The sequence below is a fragment of the Triturus cristatus genome, chromosome 9, assembly GCF_964204655.1.
Source record: "Triturus cristatus chromosome 9, aTriCri1.1, whole genome shotgun sequence".
Classification (NCBI taxonomy): domain Eukaryota; kingdom Metazoa; phylum Chordata; class Amphibia; order Caudata; family Salamandridae; genus Triturus; species Triturus cristatus.
Genome location: NC_140592.1, coordinates 35,411,261 through 35,434,376, shown reverse-complemented (window position 1 = coordinate 35,434,376; position 23,116 = coordinate 35,411,261). Strand labels below are relative to the sequence as shown.

The 23,116-nt window shown below is 45.2% G+C and overlaps 1 protein-coding gene across 9 annotated transcripts in view; it reads right to left on the bottom strand.

Moving 5' to 3' along the window:
* The window catches only part of USP19 (ubiquitin specific peptidase 19), a 638,025-nt gene that overhangs the window by 292,670 nt on the left and 322,239 nt on the right, over positions 1-23,116 (bottom strand). For all 9 annotated transcript variants that reach the window (XM_085624327.1, XM_085624331.1, XM_085624330.1 and 6 more), the window contains 2 exons: positions 22,337-22,495; positions 2,875-2,985 (listed from right to left, as the gene is read on the bottom strand). In XM_085624327.1, coding sequence (XP_085480453.1) covers positions 2,875-2,985; positions 22,337-22,495 — 270 coding nt within the window. The remainder of the gene's footprint in view (positions 1-2,874; positions 2,986-22,336; positions 22,496-23,116) is intronic.

Genomic DNA, 23,116 nt, shown 5'->3' with positions numbered 1-23,116 from the left:
AAGGGGAGCACGGTGAACTAAAAGTGCTCGTGGCCTACCGTGAACCGCAGGTAACGCCAGTGGACCGGCTGGACGGGGATGGGAAAATAAGCATCCTGCAAGTCCAACACTACCATCCAGTCTTGCGAGTCGAGGGCAGACACGACCTGAGCAAGTGTCAACATTTTGAACTTCTCCTGCCGGAGGAAGCGATTGACGTCCCTGAGGTCCAAGATAAGATGCAGGCCCTTGTCCTTCTTGGGAACCGGAAAGTAGTGGGAGTAACAGCCACAACCTACTTCTGGGACAGGAACGTGCTCAATGGCTCCCTTTGACAAGAGAGCTGTAACTTCCTGCTGGAGAAGGCCCAGATGATCCTCCAACATGCGGTGATATTGCGGTGGCATGGCTGGAGGGGTAGTCTCGAAGGAGAGGGAGTAGCCCCTTCGGACTATTTGCAAAACCCACCTGTGCGAAGTGATGGGGCGCCAGTGGGGGCGGTGATGGCGAATCCTGCAGCCCACTGGTGTTGTGGGCCTGAAAGGTCGGACTAGGAGGTTTGGGAGGCTGCTGCAGCGAGGGGGCTGGTGGACTCGTCCGCCCGCTGGCCCCCGGAACCTCACCGGTTTGTTTCCACATCCCCGGCCGCGCGAAGGTTGGGTAACTTGCTGTGGCTTGTGACCCTGGGTGGGACGTAGCGGGGCACCCCTTCTGTAGCCACGAAACAGGCAATAAGCAGACTGCGCCGGACGGGAGGAGAGGCCCAAGGACAAGGACTTGGCCGTAGCCCGCGAGTCCTTGACGCGCTCTAGGGCATGGTCTGCTTTGTTGCCAAACAGGAGACAGCCATCAAAAGGCATGTCCATCAAGGTGTTCTGGACATCCCTTGAAAAGCCAGTGGACCTCATCCAGGCGTAGAGGCAAAGCGCTACAGACGTTTAAATGGTCCTGCGGAAAAAGAAAGAACTGGCGTCTAAGTAGCTGCTGCGACGTCATCCAGGCAACCATGACGACGAACGTGGAGCCGACCAATGCCACCTTCCGACGCGCTGACATAAATTCTTTCCGGATCCAGAGAAGGCGGTGTCCAGCCCACAACGGATCGTAAACCTAGCTGCATCTCTCCCGGCGGCGACAACCTGGGAGAGCACTGCCTGGGCCTCCTCCGGACACTGAGGCTGCACTTGCGCCACCGTATTCCACACTGAGTGCGAGTAACGGCCCAAGAGACATGCGCTGTTTACGGACTGCAGTCCTAAGCTGGCGGAAGAAAAAAATGTTCTTGCCAAGATGGTCCAGCTTCTTGGATTCCCTTTCCTGTGGAGCGGTATGGAAGGCGCTTTTGGAGGTGGAGGCTTGGACCAGTGAGGGCCTCTAGAGCAGGGGCTCCGAAGAGCTCGCCACCGGTTAAAGCACCTCAGATAGGACGTTCGTCCTGACCACCACCGTAGGAAGCTCGAGGTTAAGAGCCTCGGTCGCCCTACGCAACACCACAGCATATGACGCTCCCTCCTCCGTAGCCACGGTAGGAGGAGACAACATGCCATGGTCGAGTGAAGTGTCAAGACCACTGGCATCCCTCAGTTCCTCTCTCCAGTCCTGTTCAGTATCAAGCTGGTCAGTTAAATGGTCACCTGACCCCTCCCAGTCCTCCTCATCATCATCATCCTCTGGGTGCCGCTGTTGTGGGAAAGGGGACCCAGTAGTGAACAGGGGCATGCACCCCACCTGGTGCCAGATGACGCCGGTCTGGTTCAGTGTCCACGCCTGCCGGAGGGCCGACCAGCGTCGAGCACGGTAGTGGTGCCGTCGGAAGCGGCGCAGGTGGAGGTGTAATGAGGTCAACCGGCAACAAACAGAGTCCGTGGTGTCCGAAGGTGCGCCGGCGGGGTCGGTCCGCCCAATGTACGAAGCTGGGCGGGGGCAGCTCCGGGTCCCGGAAAGGAAGGGAACCTCGGAGTCGACCCTTCGGGCTACGCGCGTGGAGCCGCTTGAGTGGCACCACCCACGCACCTCATTGGTCCGACAGACGAGGCGAAGAGCGACAATGCTTCTTCGACTTCTTATGCTACGACTTACCTGACCCGAGTGCGATGACTTCGAGCCGGAATGATGGTGGTTCCGCAACTGGTTCCTCGACCTCCCTCTAGACCGTGACCTCGAACGGCACAGAGCCAACTGTCACCGTTCAAGCAGCTTTCGGGATCAGTCCCGTAAAGCCTCCGGCGTAAACAACTGAGTCAGAGCACGACTTGGGGTCGTGGTCACACTCCAGGCAAAAGAGGCACACGTGGTGCGGATCTGTCACCAACATCAATTGGGTACAGGAACCGCAGGCCTTAAAACCGGGCATCCCTCATGCACCTGTTCGGAGACTCGAAACAATACGTCGAGAAAAGTCGAGAAAAACAGTCTAAAATTGACTAAGGTACCGCTCTTCCCAGATCTGCGCTGGCTGGTGCGGAAAAAGAAAGAACCGACGTCAGCGAACGTGGAGCCGACCGACACCACCTTCCGACGTGCTGACGAAAAATCTTTCCGGATCCAGTCTGACGCCTGGGGGTAATTCTAAGGTAAGGAATCTATAACTAACGTGTTTCTTTCAGATTGAATCATACAATGCTGGAGAACTGGTCTATTGTTATGCATGTGAAAAAAGAGACTCATCAAAATATGTGAATGGATATGCTTGGATACAAAACAAGTTAGATCAACAATTGCTTCTATTATGCAATTTCAGGAAAAATGCTCAACAAAACTAAACCTGATCGCCTTATAGGATGCTGGAGAAGCAATCTTACTATTGTTTATCAAAAGCTCTCACAAAGCAATCTGAAAGCAATCATTAACACACCAATTATCAAGAAAATATGTCTCGCCAAGACTCTCACTGACCTTTGAACAAAGTGGACACACCAACTTGGATTTATACTGGCCCTGAAACAGGTCCACAATGAAAGAATCATTTCTCATTTTATGGCGATGCCAAGCTTCATCCGCTACAACCTGGAAATTGATACAGAAATTGAAATTTAGGCTTACAAAACATCCATTGACAACCCATTTGCCACACAAAAATAAAGTGTAATTATATAATGCATGCAAGAGTTTTTCTAACTGTTTCATTAAAATCCAGTGCAATGATTCTGTACTGAGTTGGAGGAATCTGTGTATGGGAGAGAAAAGCATCAGCATTGAAATACTCACAGAATAAAAAAACATGGTTACAACATTTTAATGAGATGTTTGGGTCACCACCAGTAAGTGGCGTTTTCAGATGGTCAGAGGTACACTGTTTCATATGTGGTGGAAATGTAATGTGAGCTGTATATTTTGGAAACCTAGTTGATAAAATCAAATATGTAACGAGCCTGGCATTTGGGATGGACTCAGTATCAATTGTCTTCACCAATAGAAAAGCTTCTTACACACCTACGTATAGCAGCTAAGCTCACTAGTGCTCATTTTGTAAATTTACAACACCCACTGATAGTTGTAAGCTGGTCCAAGGTATGGACAATCTATGCAATAGATACGCTTACAGCACTAGTGAGGGATAGAGTTGTGAAGTTGGAAAGGATGAAAATAAGTTACTTGCCTGCAACGACGGTTAACCAGTATTGCTATCTTTCATAGATTCAACATGCCTGAATCATTCCCCATTGTCGAGATGGGAGTCCCACAGTAACATAATCAAGCAGTATTTAAATAATACTATAGGCTATAATGGCCATGAGCCATGTTTTACATAGACTATGTCCGTTTTTAAAAAAGGACTAAATGTTGAATGCAGCCAATCAGCTGCTAGCACCCTCTAGAACTCTCCTAGCAGAGACAATTTCCCTCAGATTTTCCCAGCACAAGTGAGAAGTGAGTATCTTATCGAATAATACGGAAATAGTCTCTACGGGGAGGAGGGTGGGTGCGTGTGAATCTATGCATTTTAAACCCAGTTGCTAATTGTCCATCAAATGACTTTGGTTTTTAAAAATTGTGAAAAATTGTTTTTCAATCCTACCTGGACATTGATTGTGTTTCCTCCTCACTCGCCAACTGCCCGGTCTACCGCAGCAGATTCCCTGCTGGTTGAGTGGAGGGAGATTTTCGGGCTGGAGGCAGAAACTATCGACCCCCTGTACTTCCGGCAGGCCATCTGCGGGCTGCCATCTTGGCAGGGTGACGCTCTAGTCTCTGGCCCGTGCCTGACTATTTCAGGACTTGATAGTGCCGACGCGCTGTGGGCGTGCCACCGGCACGCCAAAGGCAAGCCTGTCTGCACCCGTTCGCATCCGGACAACGGCCAGGGCCAGTGATGCTGCCCAAACCCGCAGGGATTTCCTGCATAGATGGAGTTGAGAGGAGCTCCTTGCCCTCAGACCTTCCACCTGCCGGAATCCGACTCTTGTATCACCAGGGGATTCGGTGAAGACTTACTTATGTCCCTGCTGTGGGTTTGCCCCTACCACCAGACACAAAGCGGAGTGACTTAAGGGTCCCCGCCTTGACCTCCCTAAGCACCCTAGGTCGGTGGAGCTAAAAGCGTGCCTGATCAACTGGAGAACACTGCCTAAACACGCCCTGGACATACATCAGTCCCTAGTAGATAATAACTGGGACCTTATGTTCCTGACCGAGACATGGCTACGGGAAGCCTCTAACCCAGCTGTGACCTTAGCTATCCGCAAGGATTATGGCATAGTCTGTGCTAATAGACAAAGCAAGAGACCTGGGGGAGGGATAGCGATCATCCATAAAGTGACATGGGAGATCGCAACTTCCAAATTTGAACAGATTTATAACATTGTATTAAACTCTCTGCGTCCACCTCCTGCTCGGGACTCTTGCTTTACAGACCAACAGATTGTGGCCTTAGATCCTCCCTTACCCATGCGGATTATATCGCCCAGGCCAGCACGCAGTACTCTAATTTTACGATGCTAGGCGATCTTAATTTCCATGTGGATGATCCATCTTGCCCGCATAGTGTTAACTTCATCTCCTCGCTGGCCGGCAGCAATTTGACTCAACGAGTTTTATTTCCAACACAAGGCAGGCCACACACTAAACCTTATTTGCTCGAACTTACCCGACATCACAGTACATCCTCCTGAACCGGTGATCTGGTCAGATCACTTTCTGATTGATCCCTTTCCGGTTATACCTGAAGAGCGGAGGGAGGGCCACCTCCATACCTAAAGATTTCAGAAGGAATTGGAGTAGGGTTACCCCGGAGTCACTAGCCCAGCACTTGCAGGACCCCATGCCCTTCTTATCAAACAAGCTAGAGACTAGCATCACAAACCTAAATAAATGGGTTAGCAATGCGCTTGACTCAATTGCTCCCTTGAGGCCGGTAAACTCTGCAAGAACGTTGCCTTCCGCTCCATGGTTTTCTGAGGAGATTAGGGCCAAAAAATCTGAATGTAAAAGATTGGAACTTAATTGGAGATCAACCTACTCTGAGGAAAGTAAAACGTGCTACCGTGTAGCGCTAAAAGAATATCGTAAACTCCTCATTGCAAAATAAAAAAGACTTCTTTGCCGAACGCATTATTAGCGCAAAGAACTCACCTAGGGAAATCTTCAAAATAGTGAAGTCTTTTACGAACCCCCTAGCGCTCACTCACACTAGACCCCCTTCACAGAAGCTATGCAACAAGATCTCAGATTTCTTTGAAGAGAAAATTGCCGCAATTTATGCATCCTTTCCAGCATTACCCTGTCTCTCGGAGGGGACTAATGCTTATAAACCAGGGCAAACTCTTAGGCCAGAATTCTCTGAATTTGTTGTTATCCCTATGGAAACATCGCTGACTGAGCTTCAGAAATGCAAATCTGGGTCCCCTGGCGAGCCATGGCCAGTTAAACAATACAGCGCCCTCGCTGAGTGCCTCAACCCCCATTTAAACGCTATCTGGAATTCTTCAATCAGACAGGGTGTCTACCCATCAGCTTGGAAGCACGCCTTTCTTCACCCAATATTGAAGAAAGCTAATGCTGACCCAGAAGTCACCAGCAATTATAGGCCAATTTCTCGGTTTCCCGCCCCTGCAGAAGTTTTAGAAAAATGAGTACACCAGCAATTGGCAGCTTTTATTGAGTCCAATAGCCTATTACATGAGTCCCAGTCCAGCTTTCGCCCAGGATTTATTACAGAATCTGTCCTAATTGAAATGGCTGACTCGTAGATGCTGGGCGGTGGATGGAGGCTCTAAGGCCATGTTGGTGCTGTTAGACTTGTCAGCAGAATTCGACACGGTGTCCCATCCCATCCTATTAGATCGCCTGAAGGACGTAGGCATCCAGGGGACAGCATTGAACTGGATTATATCTTTTTTGCATGGCCGTAACCAACAGGTCTCGACCTACCCTTTCACGTGGTCTTCTAAAACTCTGGAATGGAGGGTAACTCAGGGTTTGGCCCTAAGACCGCTTCTTTTTAATGTCTACTTAACACCTTTGGCGGAGCTCATCACCAAAATGGGGATAAGGGCGACATCCTATGCTGATGACACTCAGCTGCTGTTTCCTTTCAGCGGAGTGTCAGACACCACCTTTGACCCACTAGAGTGCCTCAAAAACATTGCTGATTGGATGAACTTCAATTTCCTAAAACTTGATGCTGACAAGACAGGGGTCTTGTTCTTTAACCAAGCCCCCCCCCCCCCCCCCCCCCCCCCAATCGTATGGTGGCCTGCGGAATTGGGTGACACTCCAACTCCGAAGGAATGTGTTAAAAATCTGGGCGTGAGATGGGAAAAAGATCTGTCCCTCATGACCCATGAACAACTGGTTTCGGCGGCCTGTTTTGGCAAAATTAAAACCATCAGAAACTATTCATTTTCTGCCAGACTCAACCCACAAAACCGTGGTCCATGCTCTAATCACCTCCCACCTCGATTACGCTAACGGCCTGTATATGGGTCTGCCGCTTGGTCTGATGCATAGACTTTAGGTTATTCAGAACGCGGCAGCCCGACGAGTCTGTGGGGTCCCGCTTCCACAACGCATCTCTCCTTACCTCAGCAAACTCCACTGGCTTCCGATAGCCAAACGGTTTGAATATAAGGCCCTGACGTTTGCCTTTCGAGCGTATCAAGGGAGGGGGCCTTTCTACCTGAGGAGGAGACTTCGCCCATATCAACAAGACAGATCATTAAGGTCCAACCACAAATGCTTTCTCTCCATCCCACGCTTTGCGAAAGCAAGAATGGGAGGTAGAACATTCGAGGTGGGGACCACCAAATGTTGGAATAACCTCCTTCCCCATCTACGCACAATGCAGTCCAAACAGGAATTCAGAAAGGCCTTGAAAACCTGGCTTTTCAATTGGAATGACTAGAATTGCGCTTTCCTCTACCTTGTTCACTGTCTGCTATAGCACCGGGACACACCATTTGGGGTAGCTGCGCACTCTACAAATGCCTTTATTATTATTATTATTATGAAAGATACCAATACTGGATAACTGTAGTTACAGGTAACTTATTTTGTTATCCAGTTTTGGGGTATCTTTCATAGATTCACATGCCTGAATCAGAGTAGCAAGAAGTCACATATATTATCTTGTCTATTGAGGATGGTGGGTGACTTCTAAAACATAGTGAATCCTACAAGTTTGAGGTAATACCAGAGGCACCTTAAAGGCTATACCTGGGCCTATTTTTTTTGTTTGTTGTTGTTTTGAATCAAGGGATGGAAGAAAAAAATCACAGAACATAATCATAAGAAAACACTTAAGTTATTGCTTATATACTCACATTTTCATATACAAAGCATTAGCGAGAGGCAAGGAAAAAACAGCGTAACTTGTTAATACATCTTACCCAGCAATGTTTTACATAATTAAGAACATGTAAGCATAAGAATTCACCCTGAGAACAAAAGACTCTAAGGGTTAGAACGAGGCTTAACTTAATGGAAGAGACTGCGAAGCACCGCCTGGCTCACTGCCGCCTCTGCATCCTGTGTGGACTCCAAGCAGTAGTGCTGCGTGAAGTTGTGAGTGGTTCTCCAGGTTGCAGCACGACAGACTTTTTTCCAGAGTCTCTCCCGCGAAGAGGGCAGTTGACGTGGCAACTTCTCTGGGGGAGTGAGCCTTAGCTGTCCGTTCCAAAGGTTTGTTAGCTTTTACATGACAGAACTGTATCGCAGCCTATATCCATCTTGCGATAGTGCAAACGTCCCTTCTCTGCCTTGGCCGTAGACCACTAACAACCGATTAGTTTTTCGAATGTCCTTCGTTCTCTGAAGGTAGAACTTAAGGCAACGTTTGATATACAGCGAATGTAGTGTTTGCTCTGCACACGTTGATAGTTGAGGAAAAAAAGGACCAGAGTATAACCGGCTCATTGAGATGGAATTGTGACAGCACTTTAGGAATAAATGTAAGATTAGTCCTTAGAACACAGCTTCTTCTTTAAATATTAAAAATGGTTTCTTAGTGGTAAATGCTTGGATTTTGCTTACCCTTCTAGCTGAGCAGAAGAGCAACTTTCCATGTTAGGAATTTCAATTCAGCTTTGTGAATGGGTTTGAATGGCCTGTTCATGAGTTGTGCGAGGACCATATTGAGGTTCCATTCCAGTGGAGGTGCTCGCACTGGAGGAAAAGTATGGATCAGTCCCTTCATAAATTGTTTGATCAGGCTTGAGGCACAAAGAGAAGTTACGCTGGAAGCTCTTCTGTATAGCGAGATTGAAGCCAGATGCACCTTAACTAAGGCGAAAGCTAAATCAGATGTTGCCAAGGAAAGGAGATATGGTCAAATCTGTTGCGGGGATACTTTAAATGGATGCAGGCCTGTTCGTTGGCATAAAAAACAGAACCTTTTCCATTTTATCTTGTAGGTTTTATTGGTACTTTCTGCCCTGGATTTCGAGTGGATGTCTCTACGTTCCTGCGAGATGTTCATGTCCCTAAATACCAGGAACTCAGGAGCAAATGCATGCATGTGTAGAGCCTCCGGATTCGGATGGCACAACTGTTCATAGTCCCTGGTCAGAATTAAGGGGGACATCTGCAGGAGTATGGGTCTTCTGAAAGATGAAGTTCCAGGAACCAATGTTGCCTGGGCCACCAGGGCACAATGAGAATCAGGCGACATCTCTCCAGCTTCATTTTGGTCAGTACTCTGGGGATCAATGGGATGGGGGACGGAAAGGCATTGGTATATATCCGTGACCATCGCATCGAAAGGGCATTGCCCAGAGCACCAGGAGGGGGAATCTGCTGGAATAGGACCAGCATTTGGCGTTTGTGTCTGTGGCAAACCGGTCCAGCGCTGGCTTCCTCTATAGTGCAAATACTCCATCCAGGTGGAATTAGTTTGGAGTTCCCATTCGTGGCAATTGTCTGTAGCTCTGCTGAGAGCATCTGCTAGGGTGTTGTGTAGGCCTGAAACATGCTCGGCCCGAGAGAAATACCATGCTCTGTTGTCCAGCTCCATAGTTCTGAACACTTCCTGAGAAAGCGTGAGAGATTTGGTGCCTCCCTGTTTGTTTATATAGAACATACTGGTCGTATTGTCCATACAGACCAGTACGGAGGCACCTGCTATTCTCGGTAGAAAAGCCTGTAAAGAGAGGAATATAGCCTTCAAACTCCAGGCTGTTGATCTGACTTTGTTTTTGAGAATTGGACCATTTGCCTTGGATTTGGAGATCCTGTAAATTACCTCCCCAGACTTCCATGAATGCATCTGTTGTCAGTATGTAGTCTGGTATTTCTTGTAAGAAAGTGAGGCCCTTGGAAAAGTTTGGGCAGTGACACCACCATCGCATTGCCGTTTCCATTGCCGGGGTTATTAAAATTGTGTCTTTGAAGGATCCTGACGTTTGCAGCCATTGTTTCCGAGGCCCTTTCTGCAGAGGCCTCATTTTGAGCCTGGCTAAGGGTACCAGGTGGATTGCTGATTAACACAGCCCTAGGAACGACTTGTACCCTCTCAAAGAAATTGACTTTCTTCTCGAGATAATCATAGCAAGCTGCTGTAGACGTGCCTGTCGCTCGTTCGATAGAGAGGCCTTGCATTGGATCGTGTCCAACCTGGCTCCCAGAAATGGTGTTATTTGACTGGGAAGACTTTTTGATGTTCACTGTCATCCCTAGCCTGTTGAAAGGTTCGAGACAAGCCACCGTGGTTCTGGCCGCGTGATCTGCTGTTGGTGTCTTCAGTAGCCAATCGTCCAAGTAGGGGAATACTTGGTGACCTTGAGAACGTATGGCCTCGGCCACTGGTGCAAGGCATTTTGTAAATATTCTGGGTGTTTCCGATGGATGGGGATGTGGAAGTATGCGTCTTCTAGATCGAGTGAGGCCATAAAGTCTCCTTTGTTGAGGCGATGCAGGATCTCGGCTAAGGTTACCATCCTGAACGTTTTTTTTTTTTCAGGTACTTGGTGAGGTTCCCAAGATCCAGCATTGATCTCCACTCTCCTGATTTCTTCATTATTAGAATTAAACGGGATTAGAAACCTTGACCCCATTGTAGAGGTGGAACTTCCTCCATTGCACCTTTTGAGAGCATGATCTTTACTTCCGTGTCCAATAAGTGAAGACCAGGGGGGAGGGGTTCCCTTAGGAGGAGTAGTTCGAGGTTTGCTTGAGAACTCCAGAATATGACCAAAGGCAATTAGATACAACACCCATTGGTCAGATGTTATGCTCTCCTACTGCTGGTAGAAATTGCAAATCTTCGCACCCACAGGAGGGATGGAGGGTGTGGGGTTTAGTGAGGGGGAGGGGGGATAGAGTTGGTACATGGTGTTGATCACTGCTTCCTTCTGTTGTTCTGCCCTTTGGACGGTGTGCTCTTGCAGGCCCCTTGACAGGAGAAACCAGCTGTCACAGGTTGACGGTAGGTAGAGGGTGGATAGGTCTGCCTGTATTGAGACTGATAGGGATGGTATTCCTGTTGCCTCTGAAAACCTCCTCTGTATGCTTGCCGAATAAAGAATCTCCATCGAATGCCATGTCCAAGATTTTTGTTTGAACTTCAGGCCTGAAGGTGGGGGCCTTCAACCACCCCTGACGTCTCAACACTGCTGCGTTTGCCATTTGTCGGAAACCTGTGTTCGCTATATCCATAGCACAGTCAATGGTCTCCGAGGCGGTCTTTCACCCTCTATAAGGATCTTTCTTGCCTCTTGTTTCTTATCTACAGGGATGAGGTCCAATAAGGTTGCCATATCGACCACATCTGTTGGTTGTAATGTCAGATGATGCCAGAGCGTTGGCTGCCTGAATGGTAACAGCAGCCATGGTTGAAAAACGTTTACCCATGATGTCCAATTTGCGTTCCTCCTTTTCCGGAGGGGTCGAGATTGGGTTAGCCGGATTGTTCGATCTCCTCTGCACATCTGCAAAATGACTGAATCCGGCTTAGTGTAACCTCTCAGGCAAGAACGTGAATCTCCAGGGGCCCAGTACTTCTTGTCTATTCGAGGGAGCACTGGTGTTATTGTGGCCGGCGTTTAGATTTAATCTATTATAGGGATCGTACAAATAGATTTCCTGGCTTCCTCCTTAAAATCATTCAGAAAGCAATCTGTATGTTTAACAGCCATGGGGAGATCGAACCTGTTGGACACTCTCTCCATCAAGTTGTGTACCCCCGATGTCTTCTGGAGGTGAGTCCGCTGGATGATGTGCCAGAGGAGAGGGTGTAGGGTTGATATAGTCATCCCATGGCTCCGCCGGTGGATGTGATTCTGAGCTCTCTCCTTCTCTCTCAGACTCTCCAGAAGAGTTTTCTTCAGCAGGTCCCTGTGTTGGAGGGTGCAGTACCGTAGGTGCTGTTGGTAGGGGTAAGGCAGGCGTTGTTGGGAGCATCGGCTGATGTGGCGGTGGCTCAATCTGGTATCCTCGGGAGGTAATCTCTGCCTATAGTTTGCCAACATGATTTGAAGGTCTTGGATTAAAAACAGTGGTAAATGCGTCATTTCCCTATGACGAGGCTCACGGGGATAGCCATAAGTTTGAAAATGGCGTGGAGGAACCAGATATGGCTGGTAATACTGCTCGTCCTCAATTATTCCTCTTCACCCTAGCATTTCACATGCAACTCGGAGGGGCTATGTTCCACCCCATGTACCCCCATCATCATCCTCCTCGTCTTCGGATTGTGGGAAGACCAATAAGTGCGAGGGAGGCAATGGGGATATCTTTGTGAGGGATGAAACATCCGGGTGGAGAAAGGTCTTTGTTACTCTGGGTATATTGACATTCGTCGACGGTGGCGATGAGGGCACCACCAACTTTGAAGAAGGAATATTAGTCGTCAACGGTGCTGTTGCTGGTGTTACCGTCGGTTGGCTCGTAGATAACAGGGTCGGCATCCGGATGCTCGTTGGCAGGGCGCTCGTCGGCGGCACCTTCTTCATTGACGAACTGTTCGTCGATAAATCGGACATTGACAGGATAGATGTCGACTATGATATTCTCATCTACAGTAGGGGTCCAAAAATGTCTGCCGTCGTCGCTCCTACAGTCAACGGAGTGGACGACGTGACTGTAGAACTTTTTTTTTGTTTTGAGAGTTCAAATATAACAATACACAATAAAGAAAACAGGACACAGTTGAAATCCAATTAATACAGTATGAGAAAGAGTACTAAAAGCAAATTGTCATTTTAACATTTAAATTGTAAAGTGCAGGGTTGTGTAAAAGCAAACGATCAATCGACTGTCATTGATATTAAAAAGATTTTGTTAGAATAAAAACAGTACGTAGCATTTAAATACAATGAGCGTCTTCTCAGTTAATATTCCACAGCTGAGTTATAAAGTGCAGCGTGCGGAGTCGAGACAATCGTAATAGACAAATAAATGTTCTCGCAAAAGTATAAATCTGGTTAAGTAATAGCAGGACAAATTTAAAGATCACACACACTCCAATATTTATCATATTTTTTGAGAGCCCCTGATCTAAGAGCATATTTTCTTTCCCTACCCTGGATTCGGAGTAGTTTTGTCTTCCATGCCTGGAAGGACGGAACAAGATCTGTTTTCCAGGACTGTAATATGAGGGATTTAGCTATTAAAGAAGCTATAAAAAGGGACTCATCACGTGACTGTAGAACTTGACGTTCTCTATGGTCCAGGAGTTATTGACATCAACGATTATGTTTTTTCTTTTTTCCTTGTAGAGGCTGAGGCTCTATGACGTTCTTTCTCCTTTCTCACAGGAGACGAGTGAACAGATTTTGTAGGCGCTCTGAGGAGACGTTATGGTGCTGCTCCTTTCTATAGCCTGTGCTCTCCTGGGAGAGGTTTAGGTGTTTCCTGCCCTCACGAGGGGTATCATCTTGAGACCTGGATCTTTTGTGTGGTCTGGATGAGCCATCACTGTCCTCTTCAGAAGACTTTTGATGCTTGGTGAATTGGAGCCACAACAGCAGTCTTCCCTCTCTATCCCTCAGAGTTTTAGAAGAAACGGTTTGACAGATCTTGCATTGTCTTACCTTATGAGAAGGGTGGAAGCAGTAAATACAATCTTTATGTGGATCATCCACATGGACGCTCTTCCTGCCACAGGTCTTACATGGGCGGAAGAGGTCTTTCTTATGTGATCCTTTATCTTGAAAGGGTCAATCATCAGGAAAATTGCAGAAAGAAACTGAGTAGAACTAAGGGGGACTTCCTTCACACAAGACGTTCGGTGAAAATCTGAGGGAAACTGCCTCTGCTAGGAGCGTTCTAGAGGGTGCTAGCAGCTGATTGGCTGCATTCAACATTTAGTCTTTTTTTTTTTTAAAGGACATAGATAGGCTATGTAAAACATGGCTCTGGGCCATTATAGCCTACAACATTATTTAAATACTGCTTGATTAGGTTACTGTTAGACTCCCATCTCAACAACGGGGAATGATTCAGGCAAGTTGAATCTGTGAAAGATACCCCAATACTGTATAAGTGGTCCCCTTTTCTCATTTATCTAAGAAGTCTGGAATAGCTAGGGCTAGGCTGAGGCAAGATCCCCCCAGTTTTGTATGAATACTGCATATGCAATCCAAGTTCCTCTGGGACTCGTCTTCAGATGTTGATGGAGCTACTGGTTAAATAATACATAGGAGGAATGGCGTTTGAGAAGCATGCGATGCCGGGGTACAGAAGAGTAAGATTTCAGTGGTGGGGAGACATGTGGGGAAGAATGCTCCATCGGTGGAAACTGAATTTCTTAGAGAATAGAACGCCCAAATAAAGAGACAAATGACAGCATATACTTTATTTTAGTAAATGCACTGTTTTTTTTTTTTTAAATCTCATTGTTCTATTGATTTCTTCTTGATCCTACAGCATAACTGATGTTGATATTAAGACTGTATATCTTAAAATTGTAATGTAATTACAGTGACTGTGAACTAAGGATACACTTAAGCCTTTGATAGATGGGAAGTGGCTGTAATTGTGCGCAGGACATTAAAAAAAATAATTTAAGGCTAAGGAGAAGCTTTTTTTTAGCTAGAGAACGTTGAACTAAAGTGTTTATAATGATGTTTCATGTGTAGTATGACAAAAAAAAAATTAGTTTGAAAACATAATTCAGTTCAACATACAGTGGTTTAAGCTGCCTCAAGACTATTTAATGGGACCTCAGATTTTTACAGTTTGTCCATGCAACTACATATTCACAACTCACACATTAAGTACGCAACAAACTTGGTCAGACGTTGTTTGCACTTTTAGGCAACCAAGTTCATCTAGAAAAACCCGAGATCTGTCTACAATTACAGTTGGCTATAGACAACAGGATCCTAGAAATTAACTATCAACCATGCTCGAAGGTATGAAATATTTCAAAAGACAAGGCAAAATTAACTAACAAAGTGCTTTCTTAGGATCAGTGCTTGCAATATGGGTTAGAATGATGATCACCACATATAACATCTTTCAAACAAGAAGAATCAAGTGCATACATGCATGGGCTGTAAACTAACGATACCAGGTGGCTCTATCTAAAGTTACCAGATGGCGGCACATTAGTAAGGACACATTGCTCCTGCCCTGGGCATTGGGTTTAAAAATTAATCTTTTGAGGTGTGATGGTTGAAGTGACCCAAAACTACAAATTACAGATTGCATTCTGTTGTGAAACAACAACTAAGGGCTGAAACACCAAGTCCTTGGTGACATGCAGTCAACTGTTAACCTTCACTTCACTGTGAAATAGCTCAAGTGGGTCGAAAGACTACTGAGATTCCACTTGGATAGATTACTGATGACTTCAATAAACCAAATGAAGGAAACAAAAATTGTCAGAAAAGAAACAAAATCATTGTCTGTAACAATAGTTAACCCATTAGGTGTATTCTATATAGTCTAAAGCTGTTTACATTCTTAACATTCTCTCCACCTCAGTGGTGGGAGAAAAGAAGAGGAAATGGGGATATAGCATCATTTTTCAACTAACACTGGCTTTTGTAAAGATAGTTGGAAACCCATAAGCAGGTGGTGAACACAGTCCCAGTACCTGCCCATCCTTTGAGGTGCAGGAGCTTACTCCATACCAAGGAGGAAGGGAAAGAAGGGTTGGACAAGCACCCATACAGCAAACCCCACACTAGATATTTTATTTATTGGGCTCTTTATGCTAAAAGCTTAAAACCAAGAAAGATTCCAGTACAAGAACTTTTAACTTATTATACAAGCACATAATCGCACCACAGTCAATTATAATCAAAACCGTGGTGAAAAGCTGATGGGAAAGCTTCAGAAAGATTGTGGCACATCAGAGGAATGTAACAGATGAAAAATGGGGGAAGAGCCTACCACAAGTGTGAGTAAGTTCCAAAATTTGTGGTCAAGAAGAGAAACCAAATTACACCAAAAAGGAAGTACAATGTGGGGTGAAAAAGCCTGACAGCAACAAGAGGTGACTGAGTTGGACGAACAAGATAAATTGACTCTAAAACACCCTTGATTCTTTTACTCCTTTCATATCTGCAAGTCTTACTGTAAAGACGAGTACTGTGTAAATCTCATGTAATGACCCTATTCATACCAATGAACACCCAAAGTTATGATAATCTTGACAGGTCAGCTTCTACCAGGCCACTGGCATTTACAACACATCACCAGACGCCTCCAGACTTCTACCCGTTGTACTTGAATTACTTTGCAAGCAAGCTTTGCTGCACCCTGGCAGACACCCATGACCACAACGGCATGGTCAAGCAAAACATGCCATTGATCAGCATCAAAGGTGAGTCATCCTTATACGCGATTAACCAGTCAGGATGGCAGCGAAGGAATGTTTGCCATTAGCTGCAGATTGGTGCTGGAGAGTTACTTTCTCTCACTAAAGTCTGCTCCACTAGTCTCAATCTTTATGATCTCAGAGGGGACCACCTGCTATTAGATGTTTTGACCTCTAAACTAGTCTCCCTAAATATCCTTGCTTTAGAGGGCCATACCGCTCCTTTTACACTCCTTGCATCTCGCCTCACTCCTTAAACAATCTTCAACAGAAGGCCACAGTCAAACACCAGCAGAATTACAAACTTTATATTAGTAGAACCATCTGACCTTTGCTGCCTGAGAGAAACCATCTCAAACTTTGCCCCTGCAGGTTACTTCATATTTAGCCAAGATAGACAAATTGCTAGAGGATTGATAGACAAGTGCTACATTTCTTGCTTCCAATTTTGTGACAGGCAGTGACTACCTCAATTGTAAACTGACTAGATCCCCAAATATTGTCTGGATAGTCTGCTACTTAAATGAGGTCTATATAAACACACCCATTGATCTGGTGGAGTACTGGCCAGTCAAGTCCTCCTCACTAATTCGAGGAAACTTCAATATATGGTTTGATGAACTCTCGGGTACTACAATATCAGATTTAGTCATCTTGTGCGCAGACATGGGCCTACTGCAGACAATTACCACATCCATATACAATAAGGGACATATTATAATGTATTTTCCAAAGAAATTGTAGACATCAAGCAGTATTCAGCCTGTGATATGGTCCCATGCCAAGATTAACTTCCTTTTATGCTTTTCACAGATCGCCTCTCACCAAGCTCACCCAAACCCCCTGTCGAAAAACAAGACAGTCAGGTTGAGTCTTCCTTCTTTGCACAGAAGATTGCTACCCTTGCCTCCAGAATTAAAAAACAGGATAACTATTCTATGAAAGTATTTGATGTCTTCACCTCGAATAAAGTCCACGTAGAGAAAACAAATAGCATGCTGAAAAAACTGTAATAGCGAAGACAGCTTTTCAAACTAGTTGCCTTCTTAAATTATGTTTCAGCCACAATCCCCTTGCATTGCTACCCAAGGGTGCATATATCCTTCCAGCTATGTGAGAATTCAAAGATTGTCCTCAATAACGAAAGCGAGATCATGGGAAGAGGTCTGGCCACAGTGCTAATTAGCCAGCACTTTGGTCCACTATGACCCAAATCACCTCAATACTTTCCCTTCAAAATCTACTGCTCCGGAGAAGAGTCAATTCAAAGGTCACTCAAACCCAACGATTCTCCGGCAGATGTAGCAGCGGCACTGCAAACGAAGAACTTGCCCATTTCATTTGCCACCAGGTAAATTACTCTATCTTAGAAGAGTTCAGCCTTGACTCACGGAAAAAAGGTTTGAATTCAGAACACAGTACCAATCTCCAACGACTGGCTAAGATTATGGAGAAAACAGCAGCTTAACTTCAGCATTGCCTAGAAGACAAACAATGACTTATCTCTCCAATCTGGTCTCTGCCCTAAACAAGGCATTGAAAGTGCTGCCATTGGTTTCAGGGATGATACCCTTAGACTTCCAAACAATGGGAATGGTTGCCTACTGATTAGATAATTAAGTAATTTAGAATGTTGTTAGTGAAGACATTGATGATATCAGTGATGTGGTGTGAAGTCAAAAGCAGAATCTGCTGGGTCACGAGTTATAGTTCGAGTAGCAGACCATCTGGTGAATTTCGGGTATTTTAAAAAAAATATGTAAGCATACAATTTTTTTTAGGGCAAATGTAACCATAGCTCATGAAACCAATTTTTAAAGATTCTTCATTACAAGGCAGTTATTGTGATAAATATTAATATTTAAGAAATCTCAAATCATCCTGCTTTTTTCTATTGCAAGTAACAATTGCGTTATACAATTAAATTGCTGTGTTGAATTCAACTGAAAGTTCAATGCCTCAGAAGTCTACACACGCCAATGTAACAGTAAAAGGTCCCCTGAGGAAGAGCTCAGATCACTCCAAATGCATAATAACCCAAAGTCAATTAGATGACCAAATAAGTTACCCGTTGTCTTCATTTTTAGGTCTCGGCTACCGAAGGCTTCGCTTGCGCAGTCTCGCTCGCGAGACATAATGACTTGGAGAAGAGGGGCTTGAACCCGCCTCTCTTCTCCCCTCTTCTCCATTGGCTGGCCTCTTGAATGCTGGCCAGCCATTGGAGAAGAGGTCCGTCACTCCGAACAGGCCCCGTCCTTTTCAGATTCGGGGCGTGTTTTTTGCAACTTTTCTAATTAGCTCCTCCAGCCAAAGGCAAGAGGCGAGAAAAGCAAAACACGCCCCCGAATTCGAAACCGCCGCTGCCTTTCTCCGAGGCATTTCTGCTTCGCCTCGGAGAAAGGCGGCGGTGTACAACACCCTATTACAAGTGGAATCTTCTTTGGCCCTGGTAGGCAGCCTCCATGAAGCGATCACCTACTTCCGTGTTTCACTGGCACGCGCACCTCCTCTGGGTGCATGTCATCCTGTCATAGGTAGGAGACGCCATCTCTTTTCCTGGCCTGCTGGCTGCATCCGTCAAAAGCACAAACAGACGACGAGGAGGCGTGCTATTTAAGAAAAGGGGGGCTTTATTTCATTACACTGGAGCTTGGCGCCAATGCACCCAGTCAGCTTTGACACACAATAAATCAACAAAGCTGTAACTTCATTTCAAACCAAGATGGCGGCGGCACTAGGAAACACACTGAACACATGTATAGCCTCTTCCTCTGTCGTCCTCCTCGTTTCGCCTTGTAGACTCTTTTTATTGTTTTTTTCCCCTTTTTGGTACAAAATGGTACAAACCACGATACAAAACATTTTGTGCTGTTGACAGGTTACAAAAAAAGTTAGTTCCGAACGTTTTTCTTCTCTTCCTCTAGTAATGTCTAATTTTTAATTTCCTTTGTGCAACGACTGTGTTTCAATGTGAGCACACCGTGCACACTCAGGGCGCCACTCTTGAACACAAGCACGTCATGCGAGCAGACACACAGACTGTTCAATGTCAAAAACAGGAACATGCAGAACAGAAAAACAAATAAAAAACATAACACCAGAATCGGAGCTGCAATCATACATATATTTATATATACATATATACTTGATCTGTGGCTTCAAGCAATAACTACAGTATGTACACGCCTCAGTGATCAGTCCGCGGGGGCGTTTGCACTCTCTTGCACGTTTCTTCCCCCTTGTTTGCATCAGAAGAAAGATTGGGAGTGAAAGTAACTTGTTGTGTATTGAGGGTATCTGCTCTGACCATCCAGCTGCTCCTCAGACAAACCGTCGAGGATTTTAGGATTTACCAGAGCCTGATCTCAGTTACTGACCAATCATCTCAGCGCCTGGATACCCTCGCCAGTGAATAACAGCACTTAATAAATCCTGTTTGATTGATTGAATGATTGAATCTTAATGTCTTCCTATCCAATGACGAAGGGCATGAATTATGTCATTTTAGGCGAAAAGAGTACTTTTTTTAAGCAGCTATATTATACAAACTTTATACTTCACCGACCCCTGTTTAACGTACATCTGTTTCTTTTCTCCTTTTTTTTTTTAAACAGTACCCTCACCGTCATCCATGTTATATATGTTTTATATAATTAAACTATTTACTTTTTTGACTGCCCAGAGGTTCGCAGAATATCACGCCAGCGGTATGAGCTCTGCGACACCTTTGAGTGCAATTTTGGGCACACTGATTGCTGGTAAGTCAGCAAAATACAACAATAAACGGGGTCCCGCGGGCCCCGGTGTCACTGCACCTGCTATACCATTCATAGACATGTCCCAGCATGCACATCCGACCAGGCATTCGTCTTTGAGCCATGAGTCTGGCTTTACACCAAAGAAGGAACTTCTGGAAACACGTATTCCATCTTCTGTCTAAATGAGTGACATATGCCTTGGAATTTTTAAAATCACAAAATGTCACGCGCCGCTGGTTTCACAGAAGTGCGCGCTGAATTATCAAGCAGGCCACTGCAAGGGCACGTGCAGAGTGTCCTCACGCGCACATCCACATCACACCTTAACTTTGCTTGTAAATGTGGGAAGCATTTGTTTTAAAACAACATTTAAGGCTCTCTAGACTTGTTCCACTTCGCCGAAGACACTGGCATTTAGATTTGCGAGGAAGCTGATTTATAAGTTTCGGTATGATTGGGGGTAATCCAAGTAAAAAAAAAAAAAAAAGTGCTGGCAGAGAGGAGTATTTATTCAATAATGCTATAGAATAAAGTTCATCGTGGGAGATTCCCGAGCGGCTGAATAATGACAAGTGTAGACTGACAGTCAACATATTTTTTTAAAACACTGCAATCAATACATTACAAACAAGGACAAATGTGACATTAAATCTGCTCTATCTTAATTGGTCACGGACTGGCTGCGTTTTAAAATATCTTGCCGAGTTCAGGCATTTGCAGCAGAGAATTGTCTGTGCTCAGCAGTTTTCAGGGGAGGATAAAGTAAGATAACTTGGAGGCATGGCATTTAAGTGGAATGAAAAGTGTGTGGGGTTCTAATTGGGATGTGGCCTATTTAATTAAAGTGTGGCTTTAACTTGTATTCTACATTTGTGATTCCCATAGTGTGCCAACAGACTGGAATTTGATTCCTCTGAGCTTGCTGTTAATATATACCAATATATAACACAACAATGGATATACTCTGAAAACCAGCCAGAATTATTGAATGTCAGTGGTTGTTAGCTGTTTTAAGATGAATGAGTAACCAGAATGATTTTGTTTGTAAATAATGTAACATTGAAAAGGTGTCAATTCCGAAATTTTAAGACTGGACTGATGTCGTGGGAGGCTCTGTGTGGGGGTAACTCTGTGTGTAGGTTGCTCTATGTGAGTGGCTCTGTGTGTGTAGATGGCTCTGTGTGTGTGGGTGGCTCTGTGTGTGTGTAGGTGGCTCTGTGTGTGTAGGTGGCTCTGTGTGTGTAGGTGGCTCTGTGTGTGTAGGTGGCTCTGTGTGTGTAGGTGGCTCTGTGTGTGTAGGTGGCTCTGTGTGTGTAGGTGGCTCTGTATGCGTGGGTGGCTCTGTGTGTGGGTGCAAATGCAATAGGTCTCGCATTGGAGGGTGATTAAGCTAGTGACATTGTAAATAACAATGCCGTTTGTTTAAATGTTTTAAAAACAAAAACATACAAGAATGTCATGAGCAATGCCAACAGCTCTAACTTTAACAATGCCGAGACCATTGCATTGTAAATGCTTGTTTGTTATTGTATTGCCAATCAAAATAGAATTTTAAACATACACCAAAAATAAATATTTACTTCTAAACATTAGGTACAGGATCATTATCACTCATTAAATATTGACGTTTATTGCAGGTGGTGCCTTGCAAGACTGTTTGAGCCATAGCATGCATATTCTTCATCCAAGAAGCACCTACGACCGGAGGTATATATTAACTAAGAGGAATTTGAGGGTGTTCCTGGTGTAGTTAACATACTGAATCCAGCACGTACATTGATATAGTGTGCTAAAAAGTGGAGCCAGCCATGCACAGCGGGCTCGGAGCACAGGGCATGGCTTGTTGCCAGGCTCAGCATCAGCCCCCATCCTGCTTCTTTGGCCAACTCTGTAAGCAGTGCAGCTGTGCCGAGCCGGGTCAAGAGCACAGGGCATGGCCTGTAGCCAGGCCCTGAACCACCTGTCCACTGTGAAGCATGTTCTGTGCTCAGGAACTGCACAAGCACCCATGCCAAGTGACCGGCTGAGCACTTTGTTTGCCCACATGCAGCAGAATAAGTAATTTGGCAGACAATTATCGCATTAAGCCCAGCTCTGGAATCTTTCATGGAGATTCATCAAACGGTGCGCAAGTTGTTTTGATCCCCTTTAACTTGCTCATCTCACCCTCTGCTCCCATTTTAACAGTCACAATCAACCAAAATGTGTGAGTGTGATTCGCAGCGTTCATATATGTAGAAGTGATAAATTCTAGGTCTAGAAGTAGAACTTGACTTTAGATTAGGACCACCAGTACTTTTCAGTCAGCCCAATCCCATGCTTGTTGTTACCCCTACTATTAATTCCACTGCTGCATTTATGGTATACTATAGTTCCTGTCCTGTATCTCTTAACACGTTACCTTATCAGGACGGCCGTCTGAGTCAACAGTCTCAGTATATGGTTTGTTCTGGATCCTGTTCAAATCTTCATGGAGACCATCCAGCAGGAAAGCCATGAACTCTTGGGCGTCGTGCTGGGCGTAGCCAGTGAACTGACTGGCTTTGCTGGCCACAATCGCCTACAGACAAGGAAGCACATTAGAAAGTCTGATTAAAGAACTGACAGATCCCCACGTGTGTGTTACTTCTCTGAATAACAAAAGCAAAATTACCAAGTACTGGTTTATGTATTTTGATTACTTTATCATAATTCTGCAAAGAAAAACATAACCATATCTTCCAAAGACACTATTACAAAGCTGCAAGCTTTATATTTAAAAACATAACTTCTTAATAATTAAAGTGAAAACTGATTCCCACTCTTGAACTGATGTTCACCTCTTCTTCCTCTGGGAGGTAGAGGTCAAGTAGGAAGGATACTGGACAAGGTGGAGGAAGAAGAGACCAGAACCACACAAAAACTGATCTTAAATACTTTCTAAAATGCTCAGTATATTTTTGTCTTTCCTTGCCCTTTTTCAGAGCAGCAATCCAATGCAACCAGGTTTTTGTCTAGCTCTCCAGTCAGACAATATTTGTAGATGCACATTAATGAAAATATATTAATATTCTCAGCGGCTCCTCAATTTTCCCCATGACCGTTCCCTATTAGGTCAATTTTTCCAGGCAACCTCTTTGAACAATTGCTCAAACTCCAAACCTTTGGTGTGAGGTCTCCAAATACTGTCTCCACAGTAATC